Source organism: Lytechinus pictus, chromosome 10, assembly GCF_037042905.1.
Source record: "Lytechinus pictus isolate F3 Inbred chromosome 10, Lp3.0, whole genome shotgun sequence".
NCBI classification, from domain to species: Eukaryota; Metazoa; Echinodermata; class Echinoidea; order Temnopleuroida; family Toxopneustidae; genus Lytechinus; species Lytechinus pictus.
Window position 1 is genome coordinate 17,824,355 of NC_087254.1, and position 19,146 is coordinate 17,843,500.

The 19,146-nt window shown below is 35.5% G+C and overlaps 2 protein-coding genes across 2 annotated transcripts in view; one reads left to right on the forward strand and one right to left on the reverse strand.

Moving 5' to 3' along the window:
* Window positions 1-247: 247 nt before the first annotated feature.
* LOC129269190 (mitochondrial uncoupling protein 4-like) lies at window positions 248-17,249 on the forward strand. Its single transcript, XM_064105462.1, has 9 exons — window positions 248-482; window positions 5,417-5,542; window positions 6,574-6,636; window positions 7,053-7,137; window positions 8,370-8,492; window positions 10,667-10,779; window positions 11,694-11,778; window positions 13,252-13,447; window positions 14,294-17,249. The coding sequence occupies exons 1-9, from the start codon at window positions 413-415 to the stop codon at window positions 14,363-14,365; spliced, it is 933 nt and encodes a 310-aa protein (XP_063961532.1). The 5' UTR covers window positions 248-412; the 3' UTR covers window positions 14,366-17,249.
* Window positions 17,217-19,146, reverse strand: part of LOC129269191 (transducin beta-like protein 3) — a 37,554-nt gene continuing 35,624 nt past the window's right edge. The window contains exon 24 of the mRNA XM_064105461.1: window positions 17,217-18,873. Within this exon, the coding sequence (XP_063961531.1) occupies window positions 18,742-18,873 (132 nt within the window). The 3' untranslated portion in view covers window positions 17,217-18,741. The remainder of the gene's footprint in view (window positions 18,874-19,146) is intronic.

Here is a 19,146-nt window from a genome sequence, read left to right on the forward strand (position 1 = left end):
ATATGGGGGGTAATTTTAAGACAAACTTTTCTTTAGGGTGAATTTCCTTAAAAAGTACGTTCATCATCGGCCTGGCACCCCTCCCCCACCCCAGCAAAGAATATTGAAGAGGTGGAAGAGCTTAGCCCCCCTCCCCTTCCCCTGAGAATCGAACCCCAGACTTTCTGTCGGCTCAGAAGCAACACACTTTCAAAGTTTCAGCCAAGGACTTCCACCGCACGTGCACAGTGAACGTGTATCGCATCGATCTCGTCTGTTGATCAGATGCATCGCACGCACTGGGTCGAGTGGGTCCAAAACTGCAACTACGGCCGGCTGCTAGGTTTCTCAATCAAAGTCCCGTATATAACCTACTATCTATAGCCTAGGTGGCATTCATTTGATGAAATAGAGAGTTAAGAGAAGCAAGAAAATGGTGAATCCCGACAGTTTTTTGTTTAAATACGGTTTGTCAGCTTGTGCTGCGACAGTAGCAGAAACAGGTGAGCGGAGCTGAGAGAGAACGGAGCCTCTGTTGCGAATTGCGCTCCCCCGGAGCTTGGGGGAGATCGAGGAATGAGTTTCCGATCTCTGTGATATAGATTTTTAGTGCTGGATTTGTGTTTTGTAGTAACTTGTTAGATGTAATCTTTATTATTCACTTCAAATGAAATTTATACATACGTAATGTAGAAAATATAGAAAATAATTTAAGCAATGAATTGCAGCTGTGAATACACTAGACCCCAGAGTAGACTAGTCAAATTGTACTATCAGCTAGGAGTAGGACAGATGCAACAACTGACTTAAAAGTTTTATATTGTTTTACTAAAAAGTTTTTTAATGAAAGAAAATGATAGGGGTCTACATCATACTCATAGTGACATAAACATAACAACTAAGCAGACTGAATGAATGAATGTATTATGATGCTTCTCCCGTGATCCCGCCCCAGGATCCCCCCAACAAGGCTACAATACATCATCATCATCTTGTACCGTATGGCAGTGTATCCTATTGCCGGACACCTTTATTTCAGTGCTTTAAAAATGACAACTAGAGGAAATACAATCAAGAAAAATTCGCACTTGCTATTCCAAATATTATGAAAATTATTAATATGATAAAATTATTTTATATTTACCAACCATTTTCTTTGCATCGCACTTGCCGCATACCCCTCCACGAAAAACAATTATTTTCGTGCGCGACAAATTACATCATGATTCCGGACGCGCGCCGGACGGGTAAAGATATCCTTTGATTATAATGATGTAAGAATAAATTTCTGTGATTTTTTTCTTCTTATATCATATCATGAATAAATTCTAACTTTTTGTTGCTTTTTTTATATCGAATCTGATCAGATGTTGGTAATAAATTCTTGTTTGATAACTTAATTTATTTTTTATTTTTTGGTTAGCTGCATGTTTCATAGCACTTTCCAGTGCGCGTTCGTATCGTGACGCTCATCAAGTTCTATCGATGCGCAGCCGATCGTCGACGGCTCTACTCACGGTAAACCTCGCGCACGGTACCTTGAGAACTAGCCGTCGACGATCACCCACAATACACCTCACCTCATCATTCGATCGAAGGAGCCGACGAGATTGAAATTCGGCAAATCAGGCCCATATTTTCGTTAGAAAATATATCAATTCATTCAATTGTTAATGCAAAACTATGTTATATGATATTTTAAGCATTTTCTGTCATTTTAGAGATAAATAAGGTAGAAATTTGATTTTTTCGCCTTGTTTTTGCAATCTTGTTCTATGTTGATCTGTGAAAATGAATTGCGGAAGTCTTATAGTATGAAATTGTTTTCGAACGCATTTATATGCGCGTCCGGAATCACAATAGTGTCCGGTAATACAATACGTGACTATACTAGCGCTAGCATAGCCATAGGTAGTCGGGGGGGGGGGGTCGCCCCCCAAAAAAACGCTCCCAGAAAGAAAGAAAAAGGAGAAAAAGAAAATGCGAAAGGAGAACAAGGAAGAAAGGTATAGCTTTGTTTTTTTCCTTCTTTTTGGTCACAAGAATAAATACCCAAACGTGACGTTCTTCTCTCTTCATACAAAATTTTGCTTCCGCGCTTTGCGCGGGAAAATGTCAAAATTGCCATTCCCTTTTGTTTCCCACACCTTTTTTCTACTCCGTTTTTTCCCCTTCCCGGCTGTGGGAATCGTATATTCTTGCCAAACAATCAGTATAAAGTATCATCTAGGTGTAAAGAGTATGAAAAGTATTTTTTTTTTATTGCATTGACACAAAATTTTGGCTCTTCTGTTCGGAGCGGGTAAACGTTACCGTCACTCCCCAAATGCTATTTCTTCCACTTTTCAGCACGTAATTTTTGGCAAAGTATCTGCTCAAAGGGGAGGCATTAAATTTGTTCTAGGCCTGTATGCAAACGTATGTAAGATATCAATATTTATATCGCTGCACATCCATCTCCTGTCTTGTTTTGCGCCATTGATTTGAAATTTTGAACATCACTGAAATTTCTTAAACAAAAGGAAGCGCTTAATATGAGCAAAATTACACAATTTTTTTCTTCCAAAATAAATCACAGATGTTTTCGTGCTTCGCGAGCATGGGAAAGGAAAAGTCCCTCTTCTAGCTTGCATCATCCCTTCACATTTTGAGCTTGTTTTTCTTCTTAATCGAGTTATATATACTCTAAGAAATATCAAAATTAAAACAGGTTAAAGTTTCTGAGAAATTTCCAAAATTCAGAGCTTCAACGTCTTTCGCGGGAAGGAATATGGCCTATTTCTTTCCAGTATATACCTGTACTCTGTTTGGCGACTTGATCGACTTAACAAAATTTAATGTGGATGAAATTTTTACAATCAAATCTGATATGACCACGGTAGGCATAATTGTATAATTTCTGTTATCTATTTTTACAAAACATTTTTACCTTTCGCGCTTCACCCGGTGAGAGGAATTATTTCAAATTCTTCAGTCTTTTCCCATTTTTTGGGCACTCATAATTTCTTTCGAAAACAAATTTGTTTTAATCACAGCAAGTCAATATTCGAGTTGATAAGGATACTAGAGGATACGCAAGAGACGCCTTCTTTTGATTTGAATTTGATGAGATATCAAAAACTTCACGCTCCACGCAGGAGGGGGAAATTCCCCCTAGGGAGCGTGCTCTGTAAGTGTTGGCAGGCTTCGCGTGCATTTACCGCCACCTCCAAAATTAAATCCTGGCTATGCGGTTGTAGGTAGTCCTAAATCTCCCGCCCGGTTGTAAACACTTGATGCAAAATTAAAAGTCTATTCTACCAGTCTATAGAGTGCGGGCATGGATGTCAGACAATTTCAAATTGTTTGACCAAAATGAATCTAACCCATGTTTAAATGAATTGATGCTGCATGCTGGAGGACATTACTAGTGTTGCAGGTGTAGAGACAGGCTCTTATTTTATGTATCATGTGAACACTTCCTTTAATCTAGATTGTATGCTGTGTGAACACAGCCTCTACTATGACTATAGACATTCCCCTCTCTTGGATACAAGTATGTTAATGACAATGCATCCCTTTCTATTATGTTAGCCTTAAGCTGCTGCATTGGGCAATTTATAGGGGTCTATTGTAATATCATGCCTTGCTCACCGATGCTTGGCAGTGACATAGCAGTAACTCCTAGTCAGGCACAGGGTATAAGTAGGAGACACAGTTTAGTTAGAGAGTAGTTGTTTGAGTTTGCTTCTAATGGATCCATCGCTGAAAGCATGTATCACCTGGCCTGTGGACGTGACATTCCCGGCAGTATACATCCTTCAGCTAGGACCCAACAGAGCGCTCTGCAACGGTAGCATCGCATCGCTTCCGAACTTCAACCAGGCCATCGAAGTACTCTGTGATCCATTATTTAAGGTTAGCTTAGTACATGTAGTATAGTAGTACCGTAAGTAACGGTGTATTAACCGCACCTTTTTCTCGGCGGGACAGAATCAAAAGTCGGGGGTGCGGTTTATACACGGTGACAGGTCTGAGCCAAGCCAATCTCGGCCCGATACCACTACCAGTTTACAACTTGCGTCGGGTGGCCGAGCGTAGCCGCTTGGGCCAATGCCGTTTAGAGGGGCATGAGCCGCGGGTATAAAAGGGAAGCAACTATGACTACCGGTATCTACCGTAAATGTCCCTCAAAGTTAGATTACGGTAACAAACGCACCTACCTTCATGAAACTGACATTTTGAATGGTGTGACTTTGTCTTTGCTGTCATTTATTAGTCAACGCGGCAAAGTTCAGACGCCGATTGACAATCGACCGAACAGCACGGTGCGGCTAGCCGAATAAGACACGCATATATGTAATGCTTATCGCAACGTCAACGTAAGCTGGCGCTTTACCTTTCCTAGGCTGTTATAATGTTTGACAAATTATTGGTATTATTTGACAATTTTGTGCCATGAGGAGGGAGGTAAACGGAAGAAAGTTTCTTTCATTTGCCTTTCCTTCATTTCTCTCTATCATCCATCAACTTAAAATCAATCTTCAATCCCCGTCTTCATTCCTTCCGACTATTCCCGCCCAGAGCTCCCATTGAAAATACGGTATACCGGTACTAGCATTTTTTTCCTATTTGCTGTCTGTAAGATACCGCCACACACGTACTGAGAACTACCGGTAGTGGTTCAAAGCAGACAAGAAAAACACCTGAACAAAATCGCAAATTTCTCGTATCTTGAACCTTCCCATATTCCCGTGTCTGAAATTCATGTCAAGACATTGAATGCTAGACAGAATTCTGAAAGCAAAAGTGGGGCTGTGATGCAGGAAATATGGTATGAACGATCTTCTCGAATGGGTGAGCCCCCATGTTGATGCTGGTATCGGTACTTGCAATGAACACCGGTACCATATGTGTGTGTGAGGTGAGTGTGTAGTTGGCCAATAATGTCGGCAATTTGCAGATAAGTGACGAAGCGCTGATTTCCCTTCATTTTTTTACCAGTAATACTTTGATATTTTTTTTTTTTACATTTTTGGTTCTTGACTCTTTCTTAAATACGCATATTAGAGATAGAAAGTCAGTTTGATGACTTTTTTTTTTGATGATTTTTTTTTTTTTTTCCATTCGAAAATGGGGGGTGCGGTTAATACACGGGTGCGGTTAATACACCGTTACTTACGGTATATATTATAAGTTGGGCCAGGCTACAACACAGGCAAACTATTCCAAGATTGGATCACTCTTCTGCTGAAAAAGTTACTGCGAATAATCAGAATCAGACAAGTCTGAATAATACCCAGACAGGTCTGAAAATAAATTCAATATTAGCGTAGGCAATGTATTGAAACACATAAAGTGGGCAAGACTTCTTGTTTTCAGTAAAAATTCTTAATTCTACCTCACATTCTGGTGGAGTTTGTGTTTGATTTGTTTGTTTGTTTCTTTACCTGACTAGTGACATATCCTTTGGATATCACAAAGACAAGATTACAAATCCAGGGGGAGGTTACGGCAGCAAAGCACTACAGGACAACAGACGCTATTCCTTATAGGGGCATGGTTAGGACAGCATTAGGAATTGGTAAGATACAATGAGTTTGGATGAAAGCAATACTTTTATGTAATGAATGTGTAGAGAAATATACAATTTCTCAGGCATTCCAGAATAACGACCTGACATTTGCTCCTGTGAAAATTGCACCAGTTTTTATTAATTTGAGGATAAAGGGTTATTGAACTAGAAAATGGATTCATACTTCTTAAAAAGAGGCTTAGTGCATGATGAATGTATGAATCTCGAGGTCATTTTAACCATCAATATCACAAAGAAATATTGGAGGAATATTCTATAAAAAAATAATATGATTGTGAAAATGCTTTGAATATTAATTTCCTTTAATTCAATCAATGATTTTGCCAACCATTTTGTATTCAGGATATGAAATTTCAGAGTATAAATATATGCATGAAATATTGCAAAAATAATAAAATTTGATAATTTAATTTGTTTCTTTGTAATTTTTAATTGGTATGAATATAATAAAGAATAAATTTGTTTTAGTAAGTACTTGTGAGAGCTGAAAGTCCTCTACATTCATTACTATTTTAGGGCCGTCTGCACCATCCCGAGTTTTCAAATTAGCGCGCTATTTCTGATCCGACAAATTATCCCGATCTGAATAATCTCGAGATTATTTGCAATGGAGATGCAATTATCGCGCTAGTTCGTAGGATTAATCTCGAGATTGCAATCCCAAGTCAACTTGGGATTATTTGCAAAATAGCGCTCTTTTTTACTAATTATCGCGCTTATTCGTAGGTGCAGACGCACTCTGGATTATTTATTCACGGCGTCAGACCAAAATGCATCAATGCCTCGCTCGAGCAGGAATCGCTCTTGCGATGGTGGAGACGGGTTTCTCGAGATTAATCGCGAAGAGGGCCGATCGGGCTAAAATCTCGAGATTGAGCAAACTCGGGATGGTGCAGCACCGCCTTATGAGTGGATAGTGCGTGGGCTTGTACATTATATTTGTTGAGCTACAATTCGTATCGTCGTTTCTCTGCAAAATTTGATTGATTTTCGTGTTTACAATTCACTTGCATATATAGTTCAAGAAGAGGGTCTCTTCAAATTGTGGCAAGGAGTCACTCCTGCAATATACAGACATATAGGTAAGTAAAATTAGAACATTCTCAATTTCAGAGGAAAACACTGCCTTAAAATATTTCCATCCTTCAGAGCAAGTTTAGGAAATAGTAAACATTCATTGGTTTAATTCTCTCTTTTCTTGACACAAATGATGAATAATTCAATAGTCCTGAATATATTGTCATTTAGTGAAATTTAATGGTAAAAAACACACCATGTCATTGATTTATGTGTTGGTTTTAATAAGCAAAGGGCTTTTTTAAAGTACTCCCAAATTTTGACTTTGCCCACCTAAATAATATTTTGGGGTAAAATCACGACAATTATTTTTTCACATATACTTTGATGCAGTTTTGATTTCTTTGGTTCAGCTGTGGTTTACTTTTGAAAACATATTTATTTTCTTTCATTCTTCGTTTCGTAACTATATTGTTTGCAGTTTATACGGGCTGTCGTATGGGTTCGTATGAGTACATTCGAGACAAGTTATTTGGCAAGAATCCAGACGGCACATTTCCAGTATGGTATGTTATATCTTTACTGATATAAATCTTATATGATACTGATTCAATGCCCTTTATAATCCAAGTCTTTTAGTCAGAACATCTTGGTTTATGTAAGTATTATTGAATATACAAATATTTAAAAAAATCAGTTTTGATCCAATCTGAACTCAATTATCAAATTTGTAAAGCTTGTTGATATATGTGCTTATTTGCAAAATGTTGCCAAATAATACTTTAAATTTGTTTACATTCATGTGCAATGTGAACAAAATAATTTACCATGAATATGCACCCCGGGGGGGCCACTTCCATTGACGAGTGGATACCATGCGCGACCAAGGGGTCTCGAAAAGCACCCTAAACACGTATTTTCCATATTCTGAAAATGCACCCCTTAACAAGTATTGGCGTCTGAAACCCTACCCTTAACAAGTATTGGAAAGAAAACGATACTCTTTGCAAGTATTCCCTGAAGTGAACCCCTAAACAAGTACGTACAGCGATATTTTTTTATTGTTATGTCACGGGTCCGTCGGTCGTCGGTTTTACCTTTACAGTTTACACACCATTTGGTGTACGGCCCCAGCTTCCACACCTCGCGCAAATCGGACTCTAAACACGTAGTGTTGGTGCAAAAAGGACATCCTTTATAAAATATTTTAATTTTGTTTTATCATCCCCGCAACTTTGACCCTAAACACTTAGCTTTCCTAGCGAAATAGATACCCTTTTTTCATTATTTTTGTGTTTTTGACACCCTTATCACGTTACGTACGTAACGTGCCATATCTTGAAAAAGACATCCTTTTTACGTGTTTTTTTGGTCGCGCATGGTATCCACTCGTCAATGTAAGTGGCCCCCCCGGGATATGCACACACATATACATTCTTGAAGCAAAATGGTGAAATTACATCAGCAAAATGTTCAAGTGTACATGGAAAGTAATTTATAGGTATTTATCAGGCATTACTATTTATGAATGATTAGAATGATATTTTTACAGATTCATTGAGGAGCAAATCAACTTTTTCCCTTTCTTTGATATCCTCTTTGAAGTTTTGTAAGCACTTGGAGAGCAGTATTACTCTTTATTGTTTATTTTATGAAGTGCTTTGGACATGATGATGTTACTATAGTAAGGAAAGGAGCTATATAATGTCCAAAATGTATGCATGGTTTATGTTTGTCTGGCTAATGACAGGTGAAACCAATATTTTTTATTTGCCTTTTCATGTTTGATCATGTTCAGGAAAGCAGTGATATCAGGTTCTACAGCCGGAGCATTGTCTCAGTTTGTGTCTAGTCCTACAGACCTTGTCAAGGTACAGATGCAGACAGAAGGTCGTAGGAGACTAGAAGGAAAACCACCAAGGTAATCAACGTTTATTTACATTATTAAGTTGAAACTAAAACTTTATTACCGAAATTAGTCATGAGACAATATTATTGGTGTACCAACAAACAATGTAAACAAATCGACAAGACTTGAGGTAGGCAAAATGAAAATAAATAAATAAATATAACAATGGAATGAAAATTATGATTGATTCCCTGTATTCGCAAATTCTTGTATGTTGGTGTGATTACACATGCTTTTTATCTAATAAATGATAGTTGTAATATTAATTTTAATGTATAACATTTAACATTATTATGAAGTGTGTATCATGAGTCATGACAAAATATTTACCTGAGAAGAAAAAAAATACTGTGAGGCATATATGACTGACAATGCTTTGCTGTGTAATTGTTTTTGATGGACTTTGGCCTTATTTTATGATCAAATAGATATTATTGATTGTAATTATGATAACCATGGTGGATTGAAAAACCAAAGCCAGATGCTGTTGAAATATACAGGTATGTCAACAATGGCATTGGGAGCCTGTAGTCATTTAATGGTCAATAGCAGACATAATGAATGTATAAGCTTCGGAAAGTCCTTTGTCGTCTGTGAGCATACCTAGTCAAAAAATATTGGAGTCAAATAGATTGAGCACTTAGAAAAATCTATATTAAGTGTCTTACATAAAAATAATAATAAAGTATTTCTTAAGCGCCAAATCCACATCGATTATGTGCTCAAGGCGCTGCGAAAAGGAAATGAGAGACAAATTACACGGTACAGGAAGTGACAAAGATAAAAGAATGGCAGTCATGACAATGAAAGGAAACTACAATTTTAAACAAATGGGTTTTTAGAGTAATTTTGAAATTATCGATATTTGAAATACTACGAATGGAATATGGCAACTGATTCCACAAGGATGGCCCAGCATGTGCAAATGACCGATCCCCCCATGATTTCTTGGATTTAGGAACTGTAAGCAATTTTGAATCGGAAGATCTTAAACGTCGAGGAGGATTGTATGGCATCAACAAATTAACATTATATTCTGGGGCAGATCCATGGATGCAGTGAAAAACTAACAATAATAACTTAAATACAATACGGTACTCGATGGGTAACCAATGCAGTGAGGACAGAACTGGAGTTATGTGAGTAGAGCGTCTGATAAGGGTAACAATACGGGCTGCAGAATTCTGTAATTTTTGTAAGCATGAGAGTTGTGATTGTGGAAGCTGAAACAAAAGAGAATTGCCAAAATCAAGTCGAGATGATACCAGAGCATGTATTATCTTTTCTGTGGCGGAGCGGGTTAAATACATATGTTGTAATTATTAATATTATTAAAGGTCAAGTCCACCCCAGAAAAATGTTGATTTGAACAAATAGAGAAAAATCAAACTAGCATAACGCTGAAAATTTCATCAAAATCGGATGTAAAATAAGAAAGTTATGGCATTTTAAAGTTTCGCTTATTTCTCACAAAACAGTGATAAGCACAACTCAGTGACATGCAAATGAGTCAGTCGATGATGTCCATCACTCACTATTTCTTTTGTTTGGTATTGTTTGAATTATACAATATTTCATTTTTTACAAATTTGACAATACAAACTTGACTGAACCATATAATATTAAACAATGTTAATTCCATGTGTTCAGGGAGGAATTAATCGTTGTTTATCTTGACAATGAGGAGAGAATTAGAATATTTCATTTAATAAAATACAAAAGAAATAGTATGTGAGTGATGTTATCAGTTCCCTCATTTGCATACTGACCAGGATGTGAATATAACTATTTTGTGAAATTAAGTGAAACTTAAAAATGTCATAACTTATTTTACATTCGATTTTGATGAAATTTTCTGTGTTGTGCTTGTTGGATATTTCTATTTTTATTCAAATCAATTTTTTGTTGGGGTGGACTTGTCCTTTAATATTATTGATCACTCTCTCTGCAATACAAGGATTTAGAATAACATAACATGTACATGTAATTAAAAAAAAAAGATATGTCTATGAGACGTGTGCTAGCTATATCACACTGGTAGATCTAGGATTGATTCAAATGTTTTCTTGGCACTTCCAAGTATGTATACAAATTTGATGAAATAGTTTGAAATAGTTTTTAAGTTACTGATAGTAATGTGTTGTAGCTGAAATAAAACTTGTTTTCTTGCGATGTTCTCATTTTAGGGTAAATACAGCGTTTCAGTGTTTCCGTAAGATCCTTCGTGATGGTGGTATTAGGGGCTTGTGGAAAGGATGGGTGCCTAATGTACAAAGAGCTGCATTAGTCAATATGGGAGGTAAGAATAATCACTGATATTGCTACCTCACCATTGGGCAATTTCATTCAATTAAATCACCCCCCCCCAAAAAAAAAAAAAACATGCCAAAACCTCAGGATGACAAATGAGTGCTATATTGAACTATTGTTATTGTTTTTTTTCTAGAATTTCATTACTTTACCATTTAACATAAATATTTTGATTATGTTAGTCTCTAAAAAAACAGTTTTAGGAACCAGTAGAAAATTTAAAGAAAGATGCTAGCAGTGTGATTTGGTGAGCTATTCCAGGGGGCCGTTTCATAAAGCTGTTCGTAAGTTAAGAGCGAATTTAAGAACGACTTGTGATCCTTTATTGTGGTAAATGGTATATTCATTGGCGATGGTTTGGCACGTAAGAAAGGTTCACCAGTCGTTCTTAAAGTCGCTCTTAAAGCTAAATAAACGTAGTTGCAGTAAAACACTGATTTCGTGAGAAAGTCTGTAAAACCAAGGTAAAGTATTGATATATCATCGTGGATCTAGATCTGGTACAGTTACATAAACTGAACTTTGTGAAATCTTAATATCTAGCTAAAAAAACGATCACACTAACGATCGCCAACACAGATAGGCACATGTGGAACAGTGTATTATTATTGCTGGAATAAAGACCTGACGGAAGTGACCGAATCCGCGCTTATTTTGCTTATTTCTCAGCAATTACACAATTTCTTCCAGAATCCTTTGGCATTTATTTTTTATTCATACAAACAGACACTTTGGTGATCATTATATTAAATTCTGTAAAGTCATTTTGAAATCATTCCCACAACTGAAATTTATCTTTAACTTACGAACAGCTTTATGAAACACCCACCAGGATGTTTGATCCTGACATTTACTCCTCTGATTTTAACTCACGATATGAATTAACTTGAATATTTATTTCAGATCTGACAACCTATGACACTGTAAAGCATCTTCTTCTCAATCGTACAAGTCTAAGAGATAACTATATCACGCATGGTTTATCGAGGTATGTTATAATGTATACAGGTTACCCTATTATTCTCACAAAGCATGCAAAAAATATTTTAATAAAATTCTTGTCAGTTAAATAGTAAATTTTATTGCATATTTGTATGCCTCTGCCCAGTGCACCCATCATAGATGTTGCAGGAGGCATTGTGTTTTAGGTCATTTGTCTATCTGTGTACAATCTAACAGAGTTGAAATCGATCCAATCAGTCATAACTATGGAAAGCCAATATCATGAATGCATCGTCCTGTTCATATTTCTGTCCAACTATGACCTATATACTTTTATGCATCATTTCCTAGATATATTAGGGTGCTTCGGACTTTCAGAGGGAGGTTGTGTAAATGTTTGGTCTCACAACATTTGTTCTGGTCTTAATATCTCAGAGGGCATAGGGTTAGAGTTAGGATTGTAATATAGTTTTTGGTTCAGAACAAAGGTGATATAAGGATTAGGGTTTATTTAGTTTGGAGGTTAGCTTTCATGTTTGGCTTAACGTGCAGATTTTCCATCGGAGCAAATGTCATTAAAACCAAATATTCTGTATGAAGAATAATATTGGTGAATTTCCATATTTGAATAGATTGAATCAATCAGTTTATTACATCAATTACAACTCTTTGTAAGACAGGGCCCTGATTAGATATTGGGGGTAACAAGTTCAATTGTCAAAGGTCATTGTGCAGTTATGAATTCATCTGTAGTTTGTTATGCACATGAGGTATTGATGGAGAAATCATATGGATCATTTCAGTTATTAGAATATTCTCTTTTAATTGACAAGTTGATTTGATGATTGAATTATTCCCACGGCCATTTTGGGGTTTTCAGTCTTTGTCATAGTATGTCACTTGCAATGTATGAGAAATCATTCTACTTTGAATTAAATTACATGTCTTGTTACATATTAGAATTGAATTATTTCAAAACTCACTAGGATGAAGTCAGTCAGATTGAAGTGAAATCAAATTTTACTTTCCAAACTAGATTCCACTTTAACTAATTTTATGTTTATTGCATGCGAATACAAGCATAACATTATATAATCTGGGGCCCATCTTACAAAGAGTTGTGATTGATAGGACGATCAATCGCAACTATGGAAAGCCAGCAAAGTCTACGTATAAAATGCATGTTTGTTAAAAGAAATTTCTATATACATGAATGTATATCCATAAATTTATTGATTCCTTGACAATTTGGTGTGTTCTCCTTTGTTTACAAAGGACATTTTGCAAATTTCCTGTATAAGAAATTATGACACTGATGGATTTCCATAGAGTTATGATTGATTGGATCAATCGTATCTCTTTGAAAGATGGGGCCCTGAATTCAAATTTTACTCAAATCAAGGTATCAGAATTGGTGCTACACAGAGGCTAACATCTATGTGTCACGCGTCATTTCCAGTACACATTTTTTTTTACTCCAAGCTTTAATAATGCTGTATTGTTCATACTCTCTTAACAGTATATGTTCCGGTCTTGTTGCTGCCATAGTTAGTACTCCAGCTGATGTTGTAAAGACGAGAATAATGAACCAGGGTTCCGATTCAGCAGGGCACCCTCTATTATATAAATCATCCATGGATTGTTTATTAAAATCAGTGAAGCAGGAAGGTTTCTGGTCACTATACAAAGGCTTCTTACCTATATGGGCAAGAATGGTATGTATCTACACTTCCTACTTTCACAAATTTCTCATCATTCCCATAATTTCTTCTTGTATTACCTGTGTTTTGATATCTCCTCATTCTCCTTTTAAACCTTTCTGACTTCCTCTCACTATCTCCCTGTCTATCTCTCTTTCTTTCTTTCCTTCCTTCCTTTCTATCTCTCTCTTCCTCACTCATGATTTCTACCCCCTCTCCCTTTCTCCTCTTGTGTAGTTTATTGTTTAATCTTTACACTGTAATATCCTGTTTTCTTTAAAGTATTATCTCAAATAATGTTGCAGGTACCTGTATCCCCATCAGTTAATTTCTTGGCAATAAACTTCTTCCAATTAACATGCAGGTGCCCCAGTCTCTTTATCTGATATTATTCAAAGAGGATTACTTTTACTAAGACTGAAATTATTTGAAGCTTTTCATTACTAAATTGCATCTCCCATCTTTTTATACCAACCCCCCCCCCAAAGAAATGCATAAGAAATTGCCAAAAAACAAAATAATTCATAAGAAATTGATCTGATATCGCAATTTTTTCACGTACATTTTCTTAGAACTCTCTAAAGAGTTTCTACAACAAAAATGAGGACATTTAGAGCTTTTATAGGGAGTTGGAGCTTAAAGTAAGATTTTGCATACCAATTACACATAAATTAGTATAATTATTAGCAATTTTCATGAAACAAAAAACTTTAGAATTTTGTAGATTATGTCTCCAGCAATGTGCATGCCAATATTCGATGCGATTGCCAAGATCTAGTTGGGGTTGAGAGTCGTGATAAGTGTGGTGCCATCCTTGTGTTCCTCTTGTTATCTCTATGCTCATTGATCCACTCCTAACAGGCCCCATGGTCATTAACATTCTGGATATCATATGAAGAAATCAGGAAGTTATCGGGGACAGCAAGCTTCTAGTACACGATGAGAGGCTGAGATGCCTCTTAACTCAATTTCAGGGTCTTCCTATACACCGTCCAACTGTAGAGGGCTTGCTTCTCTCCTTCAGTCTCTCAAATGTTTGCAACAAGTGACCTTATAGGTTTGTTCAAACGGTGCCATGACATTTGCTCTGGCGACAATTTCTCCGATGGAAAATCTGCATGTTAAGCCAGACATGAAACCTAACCTCCAAAACTAAATAAAACCTAATCCTTATCTTGACATGATTCTTAACCAAAAACCCTATTACAATCCTAACTCTAACCTTATGCCCTCTGAGATATTAAACCAGAGCAAATGTCGCAGGAGCAAACGTCAGGTCACCATGAATGATGTGTATGACTGAAATATCTTACGGAGTGAAATATAAATCACTCGATTATGATATATTATATGGTGCTTAATCTCAGTCTAAGCTTAATGTCTAGATTTAAAATCAATAATCTTGTTCTGTCTATTGTTGATGCCAGCACATTCATGACATTTCATTTTAATGTTTTTCTTGAATGATTACAAATATGTCATTCATTATTTTGTAATATAAATCAAATGCATTAATTAAAAAAAAAAATTTACAGTGAAATCAAGTTGTGCAATCTAAATATTAGTACTATTTTTCTTGTATTAACATTTGTTGTCTTTTTTTTTTATTTGAAACAATTGTGAATAATTATGTTCCATATCTACCAGATTCCAAGGCTTATTTTATGATAAAGTTTCTATAGGAAAATAAGATTGCAATATCATGGTTCCTTATCAAGTATAGTTGATGAAATCCAACCCAAAGTAATATTTCTAAACCCATTTTTTTTTAAGTGACAAGGTGTTTTACATTACAATTCAGATCAATGTAAACTGTGGTTTCCCTTGAAATCAAAATGCTAAAAAAAATTAAGGAGAGAAAAAGAATCTTTATCAAAATGTGCTGTCGGTTCTTATGCAAACACTAAGGTAATTTTCATATCTTCGTTTAGTCAAAACACCTTGAAAAAAAAGACATTTAATGTGAATTTAAAAACAATGTAAAATTGACGAGATAAATTTTACAATTGCGATTGATATAATTTTTACTTATCCAGAATTAATGTTCATTGGATGTAACAAAATTATTTTAAAATTGGATTTTAAACTTCTAAATCATATTCAAATTAATTTTTTTTTAGCCTAGTCCAGGAAATTGATTTTCATACTAGATATTATGAGTAGAGATTTCAATGCCTTATCATTTTAAGCTTACATTCTTTGATATGATTTATTCTATGTTCATAAAATTCATTGTAGGTCTTAAGTTACGGACAATCTTAATAGGCAGAATAAGGCCTTACCCTTTTATTTTGCCTGCTTAATATTATGTTTGTGATAGTTCATTGAAAATGTTCCTCTGATTGCAAACAATCTACAAGCTTTATCAGACTTTCAAAGTAGTTGGCATAGTTGTAAATGCAACATTGAAATTAGATCATTGCCATTACAATCCACTCTATTTACTTGGAAGGAAAGTTCCAAACTCTCTTACGATAACATCAGTCTACCAAATGTACAAGGGAGGCTATCCACATTTCTTCAGAACTGAACCCCCCCATGAATTGGGACATGCTCTCTCCTGAACTATCCCATTCTAACATTTTGTCGTGTTGCATCAGTTAATATACCATCTACGATTAAGGTCTGCAGCCTCACAGGTGGAAGATTACCAACAAATGCAAGATTTCATGAATGTGAAAAAAAAGGGTTTGTGATAGCGTCGTTCTCATTTCAAAAGAAAGATATTGACTGCTACATACAGGTTGTGTAATACAACATTCTATAGACCAACCTAATAGTAGCTCCGACTATGTAATATACAAATAATGAATGTTTATGAATGCAATGGACAGAATACCTCATGAGGTGAAAGATGAAATTATCCATTTAACAAGGTGTAGTTGAGTTGAATGGATAATTCATTTCATCTTTCATTGAATGAGGTCTTTTGTCTATTGCAAGAATGAAAAGAACATTCATTATTTGGTGTATATGACACCTAAAAATAGATTCTTTTTCATATGAAATTTATCAATTTCAATGCAAAATATGCTCATGCAGTGCGAGCTCATTCTGTTGATTGTTGCGTACATACAACTTGCGCGCTGCAAACACGAGTGGTTTTACTTGTGGTGCCTGCAGTCTCGGCATGCTCATTGTAAAATGGGCTGAATGATCGATATCAAACAACCAATCAAATGACAAGGATCTATCTAGATGTCATGTTACACAGTTAACTTTGCCCAAGTCAATTATTTTTGGACCATAGAAATATGTTTGACTTCAGACAAATTCGACTTGCAGTGGTATTCATCTCGGTCGAGTAATGTATCTGTAAACGTGTAATCAAATTATTCTGTCTTTGGTCTCTATACATGTAAATGTACTGGTAAAGTAGTCTATCTTTCATATATCAAATATTTACCCACTTTGAGGCAAATTTTTTGCCCATATTATGTGAAACAAGTCTGTAAAGTCTAATCCCTCACAAGTCAGTCTTTGGTCCCATCAGATTCGACTCTGGCAAATTTATCTGTAATTACACCCAGAATACTTTACCATTTACTTGATACAACTGACTGAAATATTGATATTTTGGTTTGATGTTCATCACCATTCATCATTATCATCAGTAGTAGTAGAATCAAATTATCATATTATGTTGTAGTAGTAGCAGAATTTGCAAAACAATTGTGTATATAAATTGGTTATGATATTTTAAAATCAGACATGTGTGTGACTAATTGTTATTTTGTCAAAGAAAATTGATTTGATGCATATAAAGATTTATATTACAGGAATGTATGGAAATAAAAGAGTTTATTACAAAACAAAATATTGAATATGTTTTTATTTGCTTTACTAGAAAACATCAAAATCAGTTGGTGCATTATTTATGAAATGACCACAAACCATTTCTCCCTAGAAATTACATATGAACAATGATTGCTGAATAATAATCATTAGATCTCATTAGAAATGAAATCTTGATAACTAATAGGACTTTATTGTAACTGACCCTGCTAATAGAGGCCCTGTTACAACCGGAAAAGTCGCAGCGATGCCTGATGTCACAAGTATTATTTGCACCTTGGATAAATGTGTTGACATCACAATCCAAAAGATTTGACTGAGCCTACATTTCTGTGTGACCGGCACTGGCCAATAAAGTTTACCAAAAAGGTGCTAATTCTTTCATCCACCCTATATTCATTGCTCTGTTTTTTTTTTTTTTTAAATCAAAATCCACGTTTTGGGTATCCATTTTTTTAATTATTTGTTTGGCGTCACCTGTGCCTGGGAGGTGAAAAACTGAATCACTGACAAGCAGGTCTCTCCCGATAAAACTGATTGGGGGGAGTGCAGATGGAACACTACACCAGGGTTTCCCCCTACTCTTATACAAATTTAAAGAGGAAAATCATCCCTTAAGTGTCATTTATTTGAAATGAAACAATGTTGATGAAATTACAGGTCTGAAATATCCATTTCTATTCCACCTGGGCCCCGTTGCATAATAGTAACTTGCATGGAATCCTTGATTTTGATTGGCTGTTCATCATCATTACCATGGTAGTTACTACTGGATGGCAAAGTTAGTGTTGTGTATACCAGTAGCTTTTATGCAACGGGACCCAGACAAAAGATGGTAGGTATAACGTAATCATGGATTAGCCTGTAGATCTATGCTTTAAGTTAATGTTTTTAAAAAATGGGAGTTAATTGGGTCAAGATCACACACTCGATAGGCCAAGGACATTTAGCAGCTTGAAAAGAATATTGCTCTCTGAATGATCAAAGACAAACATCTAAAATCTAATGGGTTTCCATTGTGACGATCTCTAAATAACCACACCTGCTGTTTTGAAACCTCATTTAGCCAATCATATCTCTGTATTTCATGCTACTCAAAATGAAAAAAAAATATTTTCCCATACCCGAGTGGGAAAAGTGTGATCCAGAGATGATGAAATGGTGATTTTTTTTTCATGGTGAAAATACATTTAACTTGTGAATTGGTTAAGCTAATACACTAAACAGTAACAACGATGAATTCAACTCCAGTCTGAAAAAGCTACGTTAATACAAATAACATATCAATGGTCGGTCTGGAGAAGGTTTAATTGGTGTGACTAGCAAAAGAGAAAGAAAGTCTTCTAATTTAGATTTTTTTGAAAAGGAATTAGCCACATAGGGATTTGGATTTTTAAATCACAATTTACCTTAATGTTATTCATTACTCAACGTAATCAAACTTATTACAATTTCAAGTGTAAATTAGCATTGTTCATGAAAATAGAGTAGTTGAAAGAAACCCCAATCATATCTCATTTTCTTGATTGATTTCGTAGTCTTTTGTTGTAAGGACTGGGTGTAGACTTTTTAGGTGATTTCCCTGAATCTTCAACGAGTTTGAGAGCTGATTTTCTCTTAGAACTTCTTCCTGGTGTAGCTGAAGCCTGAGAAATGAGAAAATAATGGATAAAAAGAGAGACATTACAATCACAATTATATCGAATTAATGAGGTCATATTGAAGTATTTCAAGGATAAAGGGGGGAGTGGAGTATGGCAAATGCTAAATTGAAAAAAAAAATCATAAAATATTCTATGTTTGATTGATGGGGGGGGGGGGTTCAAAAACTGAAAATGATGAATCAAGAAATAAAAAAGAATAAGTATGATTGCAGATCATTGAATTAATATTCTCAAGTGGGCCATCTGAGATTTTTG

Excerpts from the sequence above, each read along its gene's own strand:
- LOC129269190 (XM_064105462.1), top strand. The coding sequence starts at position 413 with ATGGTGAATCCCGACAGTTTTTTGTTTAAATACGGTTTGTCAGCTTGT. Across the intron at positions 483-5,416 it reads TGCGACAGTAGCAGAAACAG|TGACATATCCTTTGGATATC; the intron begins GTGAGCGGAGCT and ends TTACCTGACTAG. Across the intron at positions 13,448-14,293 it reads TACCTATATGGGCAAGAATG|GCCCCATGGTCATTAACATT; the intron begins GTATGTATCTAC and ends CACTCCTAACAG.